Below are 17,797 nucleotides of genomic sequence, written 5' to 3'. Positions count from 1 at the left end.
CCTGCCTCTGCCTCCCGAGTGCTGGGATTAAAGGCGTGCGCCACCATGCCCGACTCCTTTCTTTCTTTTAATCTATTTTTTTAAAGATTTATTTATTTTATGTGTATGAGTACACTGTAGCTATCTTCAGACACACCAGAAGAGGGCGTCAGATCTCGTTATAGATGTTTGTGAGCTACCATGTGGTTCCTGAGAATTGAACTCAGGACCTCTGGAAGAGCAAGTTAGTGCTCTTAGCCACTGAGCCATGTCTCCAGGCCCAAGACAGAACCTTTCAACATTCAGCCATAGTGGGAAAAGGCTCACGGGTGGACACCTGGTCCAGGGCAGGACCTTTAGGAGAGAAGTCATTGTCTTCAGTGACGCAGCCACTGATGCATCTCTAATATTCCCGTGAATAGCTTCATACCTATGTCCATGCTGGCGGTCCTGGTTAATCATAGCGGGTTGTAAAGACACAAAACAAACATGGAAGTGGAATAGAATTTGGTGGGAGGAGGGGAGGAGTAGGTGCAGGGACAGGTATAAGCAGAATGTTGTATGTGTGTATGAAACTGACGATTAGCAGATTCAATCCTGCGTCTCAGGAATCACATGCAGATTCTGAAAACAGAGGGAACCGCTTGGCTGGTAGCATCAAGTTACTCACTTTCTGTCCTTGGTTATTACCCTCCGAAGGATGTATGCTCTAACACATTACCCTCCTCCAGCTAACTCCCTCGTTGCTCAGATTAAAGCCACAGAGTCAGCGCGCCCTCTGGTGGTATGAAGCGATTATGCAAGGACTCGGAGATGAAAAAATCTTGGGCTGGCTGACTATCTCTAGTTACTCAGAAGACCCTTGGAAGAGGGGTTAGCTGGAAGCAGCGGAGGAAGAATAATGATCTTCTAGTCGAGTCTTGTTCTATCGCAGGATATGTTCTGGTCAAAAGGAAGGGAACAGTTTTCTGCCACTCCTGTTAATATAAAAGGTTATACCAACCTCCCCCAGCCCACCCATGAGTGACAGTGGACAAACTGTATTTATTGCATGCGGAACCTCGCGTGCACTCCCTTGAAACATGGTCTCTTCTTCCTAGAGTGCAGTTTGGGATAGGACTTACTCTGTTCTGCGACTGTGGCTGGGACCTTCATCAGTACAGAAATCTCAGACTGTACTGGTCTGCTACAGTTAGGGGTACTTTTTTTTTTTTTTTTTGGTTTTTCAANANAGGGTTTCTCTGTATAGCCCTGGCTGTCCTGGAACTCNCTTTGTAGACCAGGCTGGCCTCGAACTCAGAAATCCACCTGCCTCTGCCTCCCCAGTGCTGGGATTAAAGGCGTGCACCACCACCACCCGGCCAGTTAGGGGTACTTTAAGAGGTGAAAATATTTCGGAAGAGTAGAGGTGGGCTGGGAGGAAAAGCCACAAAAGTTTACAATTGCTGGCATAGAAAGCAGAAGCAGGGCTGAAGAGATGGCTTCAAAGTTAGAACACCATTGCTCTTCCTGAGGACCCGATTTAATTCCCAGCACCCACAAGTGACTCCTGTTCCAGACGGTCTGACACCTGATCGTTGTGAACACCAGGCATGCATGCGTATGGAACACACATATACTCGAAGGCCAAATACTTATACACATTTGTACTGGCTGGTTTTGTGTGTCAACTTGACACAAGCTGGAGTTATCACAGAGAAAGGAGTCTCCTTTGAGGAACTGTGATCAAGGTGGGGGGGCTCACTGTGGGTGGGGCCATCCCTGGGCTGATGGTCCTGGGTTCTATAAGAAAGCAAACTGAGCAAGCCAGGGGAAGCAAGCCAGTAAGCAGCACTTTCCATGAACTCTGTATCAGCTGCTGCCTCCAAGTTCCTGCCCTGTGTGAATTCCCGTCCTGACTTTCTTTGGCAATGTGGAGGTGTAAGCTGAATAAATCCTTCCCTCCCCAACTTGCTTTTTTGGTCATGATATTTGTGCAGGAATACAAACCCCAACTAAGACACACATTAAATTTAATAATAAATGCATTAAATAACAACAAAAAGAAAGTCGTTGGGCATGGTACCACATGCCTTAATCCCAGCACTGGGATGGCAGAAATAGGCAGACCTCTTAAGGGTTCGAGGCCAGCCTGGCCTACAAAGCAAGTTCCAATACTGTCAAAAACCACTAAGTAAATAAATAAGTAAATAAACCTTAGTACACAGATAGGGTCTTAAAGAAAACGTGTTAAAAGTTGGCTTCAAGGGGTAGTGTAAGGATTACAAAGTTGTCTATTAAATGATAGTGTGTTGATCTCATTATGATAGTGTGATTGATCTCATTACAATTTATTTTGAGACAGGGTCTCTGTATGCAAGCTGTCCTAGACCAGGCTAGCCTTGATCTCACAGAGATCCACTGGTCTCTACTTGAATTAAAGGCATGGACTACTACACTTGGCTATAAACGATTTTGTCGTTTGTTTTACTAGACAGGGTTTCTCTCTGGAGCTCTGGTTGGTCTCGAACTCAGAGATCTGCCTGCCTCTGCTTTCCCCAGTGCTGGGACTAAAGGCAGGAGCCACCACCCTCTGGCTAAATAGTTTAAAAATGTATTTACTTTTGCTTAACTAGCAGCTCCGGGTGGGCTGGAACTCCTGTGGTGATTACAAGCCCATTACCCTCAGCTACTAATCTTATTGGCTTTGTTGATTTAGGGCCTGGAACTTTCAAAACTTAGCCCGAACTATCTTGGATCTTGTAGCTATCCTCTGGCCTCTGCCTTTTGAGTGCTGAGGCACTTCTAGCTGGGTTCCTAAGCACTTAAGAGGTGAAGGCAAGAAAATCAGACTCGCAAGGTCATCCTCTACTATCTATTGAGTACATGGGTACCTGCCAGACAGGTATAGAAACAAAACGGGGATGTAAGAGGGCTTGCTTGAGTTCTGTGCCCAGGACCCCTTTGTGGAAGGAGAGGACCAAGTCCTACAAGCTGTTCTCTGACCTCCACCCTCGCACTGTGCCTTGTGCGTGATAAAGCAAAATACCAAAGACGTTTAAGTTCTGGAATTGTTTTAATATCGGGAATGCCTGGTTGAGAGAACCAGAGTCGAATGAATGGAGCCGCCCAGTTCTCTCGGCTCTTCAGATTCGTTACCTTGCAGAAACCTGGGAACAGCCGCTTCTTTCCAGGGGGTTCGGAACAGTCAGGGATCCCACAGTCAGCAAGATCTCCCGAGAATCGGGAGGCGAGGTCTACAGGTTGAAAGGGGAACCTTGCTTGGAGGTTGTGGGTAGAAACCGATTCTGGTAGTTCTGGGATAACTGTGTAGGGACACCAAGACTCTGCCTCACGGAACCTGAGCCTGTAGCGAAGACCTTGTGAAGTTTAAATAGTCAGGACGATGGGTGGCCGGGATGGCGAGAAGGAACTAGTTGGAAGGGAGTGTCCTACCGGAAAGCCTGGACTGACGCAGGCGCGCTCTGGAATGGGAGGGAGGAGGGGAGGGGCTTTACCTCAAGGTTTCACTGGGTTCCTAGAACAAATATTTGACATTCCATGCTTATCGTGGTAGCCGTAGCGGGGCTGAGTAGGCGGGCTCCGGGTGGGCCGCCCGGAGAAGGGTCCTCAGCCACTTCTCACTATATTGTGTCGCTGTGTTCCTGAGCTAATTGTGTGGAAAAACCCAGGAGGCGCACTATCCATTCTAGGTCCTCTGGCTCCGCACGACCTTCCTTGGGCATGAGTTAGGGATGCACCCGGGCTCTAGGTTGCCTTTTATCCAAGACTGATAGGAAGCAGCCCGCTTTTCCAAACACACAAGGTTCTTCTTCAGCCGGTGGCATCCTGTATTCTAAGTCCCACGCCAGTAGCTTTTTACTCTCGCCAGAGTACTAATTACAGTCGAGTAGGTGGGAAACTATCCTGAGCCCACAGGGCGGCCTGGAAACAACTGTAAGGGAGTCTCACCAAACTGCATGGGGTGAATGGGACTCTTCTGAACTGGGTTGGGGGATGCAGACTCCCGTACACAGCTCAACTTTAGCCACTATCTGCCGGAGTGCTTTCAATAGCCAGATAACACATCTATCATCATCCAAGAGAGACAAAAACAAGCAGGCAAACCCCAAGTAGGGTTGGTAGGCTGAACTTCCAGATCTCTACCAGCTGACACAGCTTCATTTAGGATACAGCTCTCTAAAGTTTAGGCACGATTCTCCTACCTTGGCATCAAGGCCTGAGCCTTCAGGTCCACAGTAACGTGCGCTTTGCACTGCCGGCACTACGCCGACCCGACACCTGTATGGGCACGTCCTTCTCTGTGATCTCTAGTGACCGCCCACAGTTCTAAGAACCCTTGATCTTTACCTCCCTCCCTTTCCCCAACGGATCTCTCTCACCGCCTTCCAGTAGAAACCTGGTAGCGCTCACTGTCGGCTTTTGACCCTCTGTAACTTCCATTAACCTCAAGCCAGACGTCACGACCTTTTACAGTCTCTAGATTGCCTGTTGAATTCCATGGGTCTTGCGTGACCCTTGCAGAATGGAAAGAGGCCTCTGATCCTGCACATTCTTTTGCGGAGGACTCAAGAGTGCCTGCTAGAGAGGAAGTAGGAGAAAGAATGGATTCGTCCCAGGAGTCTCGCCGGACGGCAGCAAGAGGTGGGACTCCAGTCCGCGAGCGCACGCCTCGGCAGAAGTGAGCTCTTGCCTCCTGGGCAGGGTTTTGGCCCTCCCGCGGGGTTCCCTGGGCCGTCCTGATCACGTGGCCTCTCCGGGCCGCAGGTAACTCGCCGGAGTAGGCAGGGATCGGCAGCCGCGCCGCCCAGCCCCAAAGGGCACCGCGGGCGGGTCTCTGCAGCTCCCACTACACCCGGCCGCAGGTGCCGCCCCCAACACACCGGATCCCGCCCAAGCTCGTCTGTCTGCTGTCGGTCGGTACGTGCGTGCGCCTCGTCGGTCCGCGTGTGTGTGGCCGAGCGCCCCCTTCCTCTGCGGCCATGACTCCACCGCCGCCGCCGCCCCCACCCCCGGGCCCAGATCCCGCAGTAGACTCGGCCACAGACCCCTGTCCCGAACCTCAGTCGCTGGTGGTTTTGTTCGGGGCCACTGCCGGTGCGCTGGGGCCGGACCTAGGCTCGGACGAGACCGACTTAATCCTCCTAGTTTGGCAAGTGGTGGAGCCGCGCAGCCGACAGGTAGGGTGGGAAAGAGGGGACCTCGGGACGCTTCAGAGCCTGTTGAGGCACAACGGCTCATGGGGTTACCGTCGGTGCTTTTAGGTGGGGACGCTGCACAAGTCGCTAGTTCGCGGCGAGGCGGCTGCCCTGAGTCCACAGTGCCGCGAGGCGAGCGGACTCAGCGCAGACAGCCTAGCGCGGGCGGAGTCCCTGGACAAAGTGCTGCAACAGGTGAGCGTGGGGGCCCGCGTGGGTGGTGGAACTGCGGAGTGGCAGGGACACTACCTCCCCTCCCCCGTGGGAGGGGGAGGGGAGGAGGGGAGACCTGGAGCGACGCGACCCACTGGCACGGCCAGTAGGACAAGGTCTTGTTTGAAACTTTTGAGCGACTACCGCGTGGACGCGTGCTAGGCCATTCCCAGAGCCACCTTACCTTCTAACCTTTACAGACATCCACTCCTGCCGAGGGAGTTGACAATAGCGGCTGAGGGATCCATCCCCCGAGGCCCCTTCCTCTCCCTCCCACTCCCCCGCTAGCAGAGGACGCGTCAGAAATAGGGTCGAGGTGGGCTCAGGTTTAGCGGTAGATCACTTGGTCTCTGCCGCCTGCTCTCCTGGGAACCGCTGAAGCGAGGGCGTCGGGCGGTGTCTGCCTCGGGGGCAGACGCCTCTAGGTGAGGCCGGCTGGTTTAGGCCTGCCTGTCCCAGCTGACTGGCCAGGCGTGGGTGGGTGGGTGCTGTCCGTACATTATCTAGGGGCTACCTGCCCAATGAGCGCAAAGACCTAGGCGCATGCCCCCTCCCATACCCACCCCGCACCCTGGCCAAGTGGGAGTGAGTTTTCCCTGTCTGCATTGCTCACTCACCCCATGACAGTTGTAATGAGTGTTAAGTCCTTTCCTCTTCTGACTCTGGTTCTTAATGAGGAGACCTACAGATGCCAAGTTACAGAAGGGCTCCAGGCCTACTGCTCACCTGGGAGGGTGTTGTAGAAAAAATTCTGGTTGCCTTGCTCTGTCGGCCTTAGATTGGAAAGTGTCACAGAATTGCCAAGGGAAAGGGCAGGATCGTGCTGGATAGCCTTCAGAGTGCCACCCACCCCCCTCTACGAGCAAACAGTTCAGTGCCAGTTGGTCGATGGGGTGTGGGTCAAAGCTCAGGCTGCTGCGAGTGACCAAGTATGAAGCTCTGTCCTTGGTGGCTCTGTTCCTGGGTTGGTCAGACCAAGGGGCGGGGCTGCCATTGACCATGGGCCTTTTGGCCCTCGGGCAGGTGTGAACCTCCCCCACCTGTCTGAGGGTGGCGCCTGGTCCAGGACAGGTTTAACCTGCTTTGCCCCTCCCCTCCCCACCTGCTTGCCTCACTCCACCAGGTGTTTGCTCTGGCCCGACTCCAGACTCCTGGAGTGTGTTTAATGGGGGCTTGGGTTATGTGCGACTGCTCTCATTTGGCCTAGAGGAGGTGACAGGGAACTAGGCTAGGGGTGGGGATTAGGAGCCTGGGATTTAGGGCAAGGCCTTTTACTTCCCAGGCAGGGTAGGGTTGAACATCCTGATGAACCAGCTTTGCAGCCTGAGTCCCTCCCCCCACCCCACCCCCAGTTTCAGCTGCCTAGCTGTGAGTCTATGTCTGAGTCTCCACTCCCTGTCCCCAGTTCTCACAGCTGGTGAGCGGGGATGTGGCTCTGCTGGGCGGGGGCCCCTATGTGCTCTGCACTGATGGGCAGCAGCTGTTGCGACAGGTTCTGCATCCTGAGGCCTCCAGGAAGGTATGTCATTGAGGGCACATGGGTATGGTTGGGTTCCCAAGGCCCCTGTTGTAAACACCTTAGGTTACCTATTCATGCCCACTCCCATGTGCTCCCAGAACCTGGTGCTCCCCGACACCTTCTTCTCCTTCTACGACCTCCGCAGAGAATTCCATATGCAGCACCCAAGCACCTGCTCCGCCAGAGACCTCACAGTGGGCACCATGGCACAGGGTATCTGTGACCCATCAGAATTAAGGTGGAGGGGTGACTAATATGTCCAAGCATGTGCACGATGCCGTATGGGTTGTATGAATGTAGACAGGTCTATGTTTTTGGCTTCATTCTTTGGGATACATTTGGAATGTGGACATGTCTTTGTTTGGTCTGAGGACCTGTAGGTACATGTATGAACTGGGCCACAACTAGTGTTTGCTAGGATTCTCTGGGTGTTTCGGGGTGACGTGGGATGTACAGACCTGGACCTCAGTTGTCACTTCTCTGCCTATAGACTTGGGACTAGAAACAGATGCTACCGAAGATGACTTTGGGGTCTGGGAAGTGAAGACTATGGTAGCTGTTATTCTCCACCTACTTGAAGGGTCCAATGGTAAGATTCTTGCCCTGCTTGCCAGCTACTGTCAGGGCTGGGTGAGTGCCCATCCCTTCAACAGAGTCCCCTTGCTGACTTGTGACCTTCTCTAAGAGAACACAAGGTAGAAACCCCTCTGCCTCGTCCTCAATGCCCTCACCTGTCCTATTTTTGCTGAGCTTGGTGGAGAGACTTCCTCCATCAGACCCTGCTGACCCCCATGCAATCTCCTCTCAGGTCAGTTGTTCTCGAAGCCAGAGGTGATAAAGCAGAAATATGAGACAGGCCCTTGGTGAGTGTGGGAGCTGGGATGGGGGTGACAATCCTTGGACATTTCTGATCCTGTGCCCTGTCCCCCACAGCAGCAAGGCTGATGTGGTGGACAATGAGACTGTAGTACGGGCCCGTGGGTTGCCCTGGCAATCATCAGACCAGGATGTGGCTAGATTCTTCAAAGGGCTCAACATTGCCAGGTGGGTGTGACACGATGGGAGGGGTAAGAGGGCAAGCCTACCCAGGAGGCACTAACAACACCCGGCTCCACAGGGGTGGTGTGGCCCTCTGTCTCAACGCCCAGGGCCGCAGAAATGGCGAGGCCCTCATCCGATTCGTGGACAGCGAGCAGCGGGACCTAGCGCTGCAGAGACACAAACACCACATGGGTGTCCGCTATATTGAGGTGGGGCTTTTGGCTAGAAGTGGAGCAGGGCAAAACTGAGTAAGGGCTGAGACCTATGGGTTGCTTTCTCTACCTGCAGGTATATAAAGCCACAGGGGAGGAATTCGTAAAGATCGCAGGGGGTGAGTGTGCCCATAGAAGGCCCTTGTTCTCTTTTGTCTTGATCTGTACCCCATTCCCTACACTCACTGTCTTTTGGGTCCCCTGTGGGTGCACGCTACAAGGATTAAATCAGCAAGGGACTCCTGTCCTTCCAACCTAGGCACATCACTAGAGGTGGCCCGTTTCCTATCACGGGAAGATCAAGTGATCCTGAGGCTACGGGGACTACCCTTTTCAGCCGGGCCAACAGATGTTCTAGGCTTCCTGGGGCCAGAATGCCCAGTGACTGGGGGTGCTGATGGGCTGCTCTTTGTCCGCCACCCTGATGGCAGGCCTACTGGGGATGCCTTTGCTCTCTTTGCCTGTGAGGAGCTGGCACAGGCTGCTCTGCGCAGGCACAAAGGCATGCTGGGTAAGCGATACATTGAACTCTTCAGGAGCACAGCAGCCGAGGTGCAGCAGGTGAGCACTCTCAAGGCTCCTTGTGCCCCAATGTGCTGCTTCTTCAGCATGTGCCATGGGTCCCCTACTTAGTGTGATGAATCTGTTGCTTTTCTTACTAGGTCCTTAACCGCTATGCAGCCAGTCCACTCCTTCCCACACTGACTGCTCCACTGCTGCCCATTCCCTTTCCACTGGCAGGAGGAACTGGGAGGGACTGTGTACGCCTTAGAGGCCTGCCCTACACAGCCACCATTGAAGACATTCTGAGTTTTCTAGGAGAGGCAGCAGCTGACATACGGCCTCACGGTGTGCATATGGTGCTCAACCAACAGGTGAGACGACCCTTGGGAAGGGTGTCTACATGCATGCTTTAGGAGTAAGGCACTTTCTATATGTGACAAACTGCTCACAAGGTGGTGTGCACAGGGCCGGCCATCCGGCGACGCCTTCATCCAGATGATGTCGGTGGAGCGTGCTCTGGCTGCTGCCCAGCGATGCCACAAGAAGATGATGAAAGAACGCTATGTGGAAGTAGTCCCTTGTTCCACAGAGGAGATGAGCCGTGTGCTGATGGGGGGTTCCCTGAGCCGCAGTGGCCTGTCCCCTCCACCCTGCAAACTGCCCTGTGAGTGGGACCCAAGCTGTTCTAAGCTACCACTTTCTATTTCATTTCCAGTTACCCTATCCAGGGTGACTGTGGGCTCTCTATAATGTGCTCTTTACCTGTCTCTAGGCCTCTCACCACCTACCTACGCCACCTTCCAGGCCACCCCAGCCCTCATTCCCACAGAGACGACAGCACTATATCCCTCTTCTGCACTGCTGCCAGCTGCCAGGGTGCCCGCTGCTGCCACTCCTCTTGCCTATTACCCAGGGCCAGCCACTCAACTCTACATGAACTACACAGCCTACTATCCCAGGTATCTTGCTACTCGGACAGCCTCAGACCTCCCCTCAACCACTTGGGGGAAGATCCTGACTCATTTCTGGTGGAGATAACTAAAGATCTGTTAGAATTTATTTTGAGATGGGAAGGGAGCTGCAGGTGTGGGACAACAGGCTGAGGGTGTCACTGTAGAGGCAGAGGGTTCAGGAAGTGCAAAGGATTAAACATAAGGCACAGGTACTTTAGAGGATGGTCTTGGTCTAGGCTATAGATAGGATGTATGACTAAGTTCCTGTCTCTCACACCCTAGCCCCCCAGTCTCCCCCACTACTGTGGGCTACCTCACCACACCTCCTACTGCCTTGGCCTCTACGCCCACCACAATGCTGTCCCAGCCAGGAGCCCTGGTCCGAATGCAGGGGGTGCCATACACAGCTGGTATGAAGGACCTACTCAGTGTCTTTCAAGCCTACCAGGTGAGGTTGTGCTGTGGGGAGGGCTCGAGGGCCTGAGCCTGGAGCTCCAACCCCTAAATATGTGTGACTTCTACAGCTGGCTCCTGATGACTACACCACTCTGATGCCTGTTGGTGACCCACCTCGCACTGTGTTACAAGCACCTAAGGAGTGGGTGTGTTTGTAGAAGAGGAAACCAGGAGGCAGAATGAGCTGATGTCCCCAGCTAACAAGCCTCTGCTAAGCCCAGAGCACCCTCAATCCAGCAGCTTCTTTCTGGCTCGTCAAAGCTCGACAAGGCACCTGGAAAAGACCAAGCTCAGCACCTCTCCTTCCTCCCATGTCCCCTTGTTCCTCTGCCTGCTTATTCTAAAGATGATGGCCGCCTTACAGGCAGGGCTGGAGATGTGATAGGGCTGTTCCATCCCTGATGGTGTGACAGCCAGAAAACCTTCCATCTGTCTTTGGCCCTCAAATACTGAGTTTGAAGGGTGCACAGAAGGCCTGTGTTTCTTTTTAAAATGTTAAGGCCTGGTACCTTTAATATTTATGACTCCTGGGTGATTCAGGAGTCCACCTGAGCCTGACTGGAGGCAGGGAGGCATCAAGTCAGCACTTGCCCTCAGGATACCCGGACTCAGAAGTGGCAGTAGTGGCTTCACAATAAGTATGCTGACCCCGCTCCAACCAGGCCCAAGGAGTTTGGGATGACAAACCATTAGCTGTTCATGCCTATAACTCCAGTACTCAGGAGGCAGAGACAGGAGGACTGCCTCAAGTTCAAATCCAGTCAGCTCTACATAGCAAATTCTAGTCTAGCCAAGGCTGTATAGCCTTTTACCATAAACAAAACCCCAAGCTATCCTAGACTGTGCTGCTGCAATATCCCCAGCGAATACCGGAGGGCAGGTAGCACATGTAAACTCAGGTTAAAGGGGACTTTGCCAACTTTTTCTTGCAACACTTGGAAGACCAGTTGTCCAAAAGCCAGCAAACACCATGGCATGTCCTTTGCACTGATTAAAGGGTGCAGAACTCAGGTTCCTGGTCAAGCGGACTTTTAAAAAGCCACAGAGCCTTTGGCCCAGAGGGCTCCACACCAGCCCCAGGTGGAGAAAAACTCAGATTTCAAGGAGACTGTTGATCTGTCACTGTTTATTATGTCAGCACTGTAACTGAGGAGGAGCCTGGACTGCTGGCTCATCTTCCCTTTGTATAGGAGCACTGCGCTCCTATAAAAAGATTTTTAAAATACAAAATGTACAAGAAAACACAATCCCAAGTGCTGTAAACATAACCAAGAACCAATTTCTTCACCTAAACATCCGTTCTATAAACACAAGGTTTCATCTTGAGCCCATGTTCTACATGTTAAAAACTGGGCTTCTCGCTAGGTCCAGCAGAGGCCTGGTGATACTGGCTGGCCCTGGCTGTTGGTGGGCTGTACTCAGGGCAGCAGCACCACATGTGAACCCAGACATTTTTCTAGTAAACAGAAGGCTGCTCCTTCACTCCTCAAGCCAAGCTCTAGTACAGGTGAGGGAAAGGGTGTGTGCTAGCAATGGCCAGCTGCTCAGTGCTGCTCCTAGAAATCAACTTGCATAGTCCAATGATGTGTGCTTTACCACCACTATTTTGCACAAAAATTTAAGTCTTTATCTACAAAGCCAAAAAATATGACTCTTACATGAAAGCTTATACAAAGCTAATATAAAACCATTACACAATACAAAGCTCTATTTTAAAATCTAACCTGTTTTAAATAGGAAAGCATTTCTAATGCTACAGGCATCAAGGTATTTAAAAGGCATCAAAATTTGGTGCATAGCAACTCTGGATCATAGAGGCTTTTATTCTTGAAGGCAGCAAAGCAGCACCCTCAAGGGGTCTTGTAATGACCCCATATGAGGCAGCTGCCCCAGGGGAAAGAGGAAGCAAATTTGGCCAAGTCTCTGCAAGTTCACCTGAGAGGCCAATGCCCTTTAGAGGAAGCTGTGGGCTACCAACCATGGGACCCCTAAAGTAAATCTCTCTATTCATACTCATTGATATAAAACTCACCTTCAGAGAAAATTTGGAAAATATCTAGCTCCAAGAGTGGCCAGAGTAATTTGCTGATAAGACTGTTCTCTAACTAGCATCATGTTAAAAACAAACACATACTTCTCTCATCTTGAATCTGTACCTCCTACCCTGCTTACTAGGGGTGGTAGGCAACAGGCCAGCTCCTGCTTAGTAGGCCTGATGTAGCTTTAGTAAAGACAGCCCCCACCATCCAGGGATCCAACTACATAGAGTAACAGCATTAAGTCTTCAGCCAGTGCAGCACAGTGTCTCACTTATAGGCACTCAATTTGCTTCTTGAATGAATTAAAGTACAATATTTCATTTGAAAGACTGTAAAATTCAGGGACTTTAAAAGGGAAGGGTAAAGACAGGGTCTGGGAACAGTCCTTTGGTAGACAGCAGGCTGGAGTTTCTGCTGGCCCCTGCCTTGGACACAGACCTCACCAGCAGGAGAAGCAGCAGCAGCAGCACCACCGTGTCTTTGGTGTGGAAGGAAAGGTCTGATACCACCTCATCTCTGGATGTGTCTCAAAGCCTTGTGGAGGAAAGGCTGGTTTTTAGGTCATATAGTCAGGACACCATGGGATAGAATCATTGTGGGCTGTAAACAGGAGATTAAGCCTTCCGTGCCATGTGAATCTTAAAGCCTTCTCAACTGGAGTCCTGCATTTTCTCTGCCTCTCTTATTACACAGTTCATTCATACTTAGCTCCTAACACTTCTGGCCTGGCCTCAAGGAGTTAAAACTGCAAAGCCTTAAACTATTAGGATACTTGCTTCAAAGACTACTGACTAAAGGCAGAGGCTCCCACTTGAAAAGTTAGGTAGAAAATAACTACCTAAGCTAAAACCCTACCTTTGAAATTCACCTTACAAATGACCATTTTACCCAAGGTCCTGTGGGGAAGAAAAAGCTAGAACATGAAGCTAGTGGAGAAACTGGTAACTACCTAAAATTACAAAAGGCTCTGCTCTGGAATGTATTCATATCCCAACACTTCAATGATGGAATGGTCTTCTCAATTTACCTAACACTTTACTTTATAAAGAGTATGAGCTACATTTGGCTTTATTCCCTATGAATCTATGAAAGGCTTCAGGACGCATGCTAAGTTTCTGAGGTGTAAGTGTGGGCTTAGGATAATTTTTTTGTCTGCATCTGGAAGGTTTTTTTTTTTTTTATCAAAAGTTCTATTTTAAAAATATAATCAAAACTAAAGGGCTCTTCAAATGACCAGAAAGCAGTACAAATACTAATCCTAGCTATGCAACCAGGTCACCTGCAAGAGCAGCACCTCTGAGATAGAGCCTGCTGCATTCACACTCAAAGCACCCATCATATAAAAGTATCCTATTTAAATATATATATATATAAAAAGCAAAGCTCGTTTCCCACAGCTGAAAAAGCCGCTGCTGTTCCTGTTTTACATAATCTGCCCGTGGCTTAAGGAGAGGGAACGCTGCTTTTCCCACAGTGAGTCCAACTCCTGCAACAGATCCTGAAGTCTGGCTGGACCTTAAGTTCCGGGAGAGAAGCAGGCTGAGCAGTTGGTGGTGGGCAAAAGGCTCACTGAGCACTGTGAGAGCTCATCAGATCTGGAGACGCTGGACCTGGGAGAGGAGTGTCTCTCATCACCTCCGCGGCTTGGGAAACGGAAATCTGGGACATGTCTCTCCCAATAATCTCGTTCACTACAAAAGAAAAACAAGAGTGATTAGCAACTTCAAAGGAGTATCGTATGAGGTTTTCTTTTCCTCTCTTCGACACTTCCTTCTGATGGCTGTGAGTAAAGGTAAAGGCAGCACTTGACGGTTGCTTGCTCCAGAGCAGACTGGCACTAAGATAGAAGCATCACTCCTCATGGGGCTCAAGGGCTCCCTTTTCCCCACCTAACTTCAGTTTGGACTTTAGAAGTAATGGCTGAGAACAGGCAATCTGTTGTTAAAATATATTTTACTTTATGCGTATGCATGTCTGCTCACCATGCACTTTATGCCTGGTGCTCTTGGAGGTCAGATGAGATCCCCTAGAAATGGAGTTGCAGATGCATGTGAACCACCATGTGGGTACTGGGAGTCAAATCCATTTTTTTCTTTTTCTTTTTTTTTGGTTTTTCGAGACAGGGTTTCTCTGTATAGCCCTGGCTGTCCTGGAACTCACTTTGTTGACCAGGCTGGCCTCGAACTCAGAAATCTGCCTGCCTCTGCCTCCCAAGTGCTGGGATTAAAGACATGTGCCACCACTGTCCGGCAAGGGAGTCAAATCCAAAGAGCAGCAGGTCATCTATTTGTTTTCTGAGACAGGGTTTCTCCGTGTAGCTCTGGCTGTCCTGGAACTTGCTGTATAGACCAGGCTGGCCTCGAACTCAGAGATCCATCTGCCTCTGCCTCCAAAGTGCTAGGATTAGAGAAGAGTGAGTGTGGGCTGGAAAGATGGTTCAGTGGCTAAAAGCACTGTCTGCTCTTCCAGAGGTCCTGAGTTCAATTCCCAGCAACCACGTGGTGGTTCACAACCATCTAACTGGGATCTGATGCCCTCTTCTGGCATGTATGTGTACATGTAGATAGAGCACTCATATACATAAAATAAATACATCTTTAAAGGCATGAGCCCCTACTGCCTAGAAAGTGCTCTTCACTGCTGAGTCATCTCCTTAGCTCCCACAGAAACATTCTTCTCCTCACTCCAGAGCAGAGCTGATAATGATTGTAAAAAGTAAATGTTCAGGGTGACTTCTGATCCAACGCCTTGCCTCTTCTGACTTCTAAGGATATGAGGCATGGGTGTGGTACAAGGCATACATGCAGGCAAAACTCAAAATCTTTAAAAAGTCTATATTCACCTTATTCTAACTTTTCCTACTTTGAATTCCTCTGGGAAAGTTTTCCCTTTTGGTTTCCAACAGTGCCACCTAAGAATATAAAGTGAAAGAAATGCTCTAGCTTGAGTGAACTACCAAGCTTTGGGGGGTGCTTTGCCGTCTGATCCTAATACATGTACCCTTTATTATGTGGGGGCATTGTATATACATAGTCCCTTCTAATTACAGGCTCGTGCTTTCTCTAATATGCCCAATACCTCAAAAAGCACAATGCTTGTGAGGCAAATGCCATAAATTTCCATTTGATAGAAAAAAGTAAGAAAGCTGGGTGTGGTAACTCACACATGTAACCCCCCAGCACTCAGGAAGCCAATCTAGACAGACAGACTGAGACAGACAGACTGAGCTCCAGGTCAGGCTGGGCTAGAGAGTGATACCCTGTCCTCCCCAAGAAACAAACAAAAGGAGAGGAACCAACAAAAAAGGAGAAAAGAAAAAGACAAAACATAACACAGTTCTCATAGCATTTCCTGTTTTACTTTTCTTTTCTTATGGAGGGTGAGGGTTAGGGTGGGTGTTTTGTGTTAGTAGACAAGGTCTTACTGATGTAGCCTAAACTGGGGGTCCTTCTGTTTCAGTCTCCAGACTGCTAGGATTATAGGTATCTACTATCATACCTAGCCTTTCTTTTCAACTAATGATTCCATTCCTGGAGGCAGAAGAGCTGACTCTGCAGTTAAGAGCACTCGCTGCTCTTACACAAGACCCAGGTTTTGTTTCCAGCACCCACACGGCAGCTGACAACCATCTGTAACTCCCATTCCAGGGGATCCAGTGTCTTCTTCCAGGTTCCCCAGGCGGGCACATAATGTGCATACATAAATGCAGGTCAAATACTCATACACATAAATGAAGTCATTTAAAAAATTTAAAGATTACATTCCTATATGTGTGTACAAGTGGATTAAAAAAGTATGTCTATATAATTTTCCTTTTTAAGATAACTATTACTGGGGCTGGAGAGATATCCCTTGGATGTATGCCACATTGACATAAAGGCAGGCACAATACCAATGTACATAAAAAAAAAATCAAAGAAAAAGAAAAAAACTATTTCTGACTTGAGAGGCAGAAGCAAGCTGATCTGAGTTCAGCCATAGGATGATCTCTGGGGCTTGTTAGCTGTTTGCCTAGCTTGAAAGACTTATCTTAAAATAATAAGGTGGAGAGTGAAGAACTAAATTCATTCTCTCCCCCCCCCCCAATACATATGTATTCAAAACTCTCTCTCCCTCGTCTCTTCTCTCTACCCCTTCTCTCCCTCCCTCCCTCCTGGGATTACAAGCAGGTGCCATCATATCCAGAAGCAACTTCAATTTTCACTTCATTTTGAGTGTATGTGTTCATTCACTTATTTGTATCATAGTTCATCAATTATATATGATGCTTTACATGTTTCTGCCATTTTCAGATGGTAAAAGAGATATTTAGATCCCTACTCTATTTGAGACAGGTTCTCTATGCATCCCTCCATGTCTTAGAACTCTCTAAGATGGCCTGAAATCAGAGATCCTCCTGACTCTTGAATGCTATAACTAAAGGTGTGTACTACCACGCCGAGCTCCTTGTACTAAATTTATTGAGACGGGGTTTCACTTTGTAGACCAGGCTGGCCTTGAATTCAGATATTCACCAGCCTCTTCCTGAAAGGTGTATGATACTATGTCTAGCCATTTTCTTCCCTTCAAAGAATGAAATGAACTAAAAGCCCAAAAAGTCAACAGTCTTTAATAGCAGTACCAACAGATTATGTAGGTCATAGCATCTGGCCCAGTTTAGCAGCTCACAAGTCTTCACTCCCAACACCTGAATTTGTCTGTGCCAGTACCACACAAGTAAAAACCACCAGCAGCATCTGCAGCTGCCAAAACAAAACAGTAACGGCAACAAAATGTCCCTTAGGAAATGGTCAAATCAGCAGTGCTCTGAAATGTCCTCCACAGCAGAACAGGGTGTTATGTAGTCATAGGCCTCCCTGTAAGGATACTTCCCATGCAAAAGAATCTAAAGTTGTATTTCATAATAACTGGTATGGTAAAAAAAAACCCAACTTAACAAACAAACAAAACCCCTCAAAATCAGATGAGGAGGAACAAGGTGGCCAGGCTATATCTTTGAATACTTACAAATATACAAAAACTCAAGAGGCTTTTGGGTATGTTTTTCCCCAGTTTCTGTGTAATAGCTCTGGCTATCCTGGAACTCCCAAAGATCTGCTTGCCTCTGTCTCTGGGGTATTGGGATTAAAGGCGTGGGCCACCACCACCTGGCTTGGTTTGGTTTTTGAGACAGGGTCTCTTTATATATTCCTTGCTTTCTTGGAGTTACGTAGACCAAGCTAGACTCAAATTTACAGAGACACTCTTGCCTCTACCTTCTGTCAAAATAATTTTCCCTCCCCTTTTTTGCCCAGGATGGTGATAAGGACTGATTCAAAGGGCCTTTCTTTCATCTTTGTAATGGATTTTGGGTCTTATTTGGACTCTTATTTAATCTCAGCAGAGAAAGAGACAGGTGGATCTTTTGTGAACTTTAGTGAGTTCTAGTGCAACCAGAGTTACATACTAGAGACATCCTGTATGTAACTGGATTGGCGGATGGGAGGGAGAGAATATGGGAGAAATATTTAGGCTGGACGTGGGAGGATCAGAAGGTCAAGGATAGATTGAGCTACCATTAGAATGTCTCAAAAATATTTTTTGTTAACTTATTGTTGTTGTTTTTTTTTTTTTTTTTTTTTTTTTTTTTTTTTTTTTTGAGACAGGGTTTCCCTGTATAGTCCTGGCTATCCTGGAACTCACT

At 49.2% G+C, this 17,797-nt stretch overlaps 2 protein-coding genes across 4 annotated transcripts in view; one reads left to right on the top strand and one right to left on the bottom strand.

Moving 5' to 3' along the window:
• Positions 1 to 4,351: 4,351 nt before the first annotated feature.
• Esrp2 (epithelial splicing regulatory protein 2) lies at positions 4,352 to 11,401 on the top strand. Of its 2 annotated transcripts, none has more exons than XM_021169511.2 (15): positions 4,352 to 5,159; positions 5,244 to 5,372; positions 6,796 to 6,909; positions 7,008 to 7,122; positions 7,400 to 7,498; positions 7,718 to 7,772; positions 7,846 to 7,953; positions 8,027 to 8,159; positions 8,239 to 8,281; positions 8,422 to 8,723; positions 8,825 to 9,037; positions 9,132 to 9,330; positions 9,439 to 9,625; positions 9,902 to 10,067; positions 10,144 to 11,401. In XM_021169511.2, exons 1-15 carry the CDS (start codon positions 4,962 to 4,964, stop codon positions 10,231 to 10,233), a joined length of 2,151 nt encoding a protein of 716 aa, XP_021025170.1. In that variant the 5' UTR covers positions 4,352 to 4,961; the 3' UTR covers positions 10,234 to 11,401. The 2 variants fall into 2 exon arrangements, with proteins under 2 accessions (XP_021025170.1, XP_021025169.1); XM_021169510.2 differs by having other exon boundaries at positions 7,843 to 7,953.
• Positions 11,182 to 17,797, bottom strand: part of Nfatc3 (nuclear factor of activated T cells 3) — a 77,637-nt gene continuing 71,021 nt past the window's right edge. For both annotated transcript variants that reach the window (XM_029480364.1, XM_021169508.2), the window contains one exon: positions 11,182 to 13,805. Coding sequence is in view for 1 of the 2 variants with exons in the window: in XM_021169508.2 (XP_021025167.1) it covers positions 13,681 to 13,805 (125 nt within the window). In the remaining variant the exon portion in view is untranslated. The remainder of the gene's footprint in view (positions 13,806 to 17,797) is intronic.

The sequence above is a fragment of the Mus caroli genome, chromosome 8 (assembly GCF_900094665.2).
Source record: "Mus caroli chromosome 8, CAROLI_EIJ_v1.1, whole genome shotgun sequence".
NCBI lineage: Eukaryota > Metazoa > Chordata > Mammalia > Rodentia > Muridae > Mus > Mus caroli.
This window is presented reverse-complemented; position numbering and strand designations above follow the sequence as displayed.

Bases quoted from the DNA above. Each gene is read 5' to 3' on its own strand.
- Esrp2 (XM_021169510.2), top strand. From the start codon at position 4,962: ATGACTCCACCGCCGCCGCCGCCCCCACCCCCGGGCCCAGATCCCGCA. The intron at 7,954-8,026 runs GTGGGTGTGACA...CCGGCTCCACAG, and splicing joins AAAGGGCTCAACATTGCCAG to GGGTGGTGTGGCCCTCTGTC. The intron at 8,724-8,824 runs GTGAGCACTCTC...TTTTCTTACTAG, and splicing joins CAGCAGCCGAGGTGCAGCAG to GTCCTTAACCGCTATGCAGC.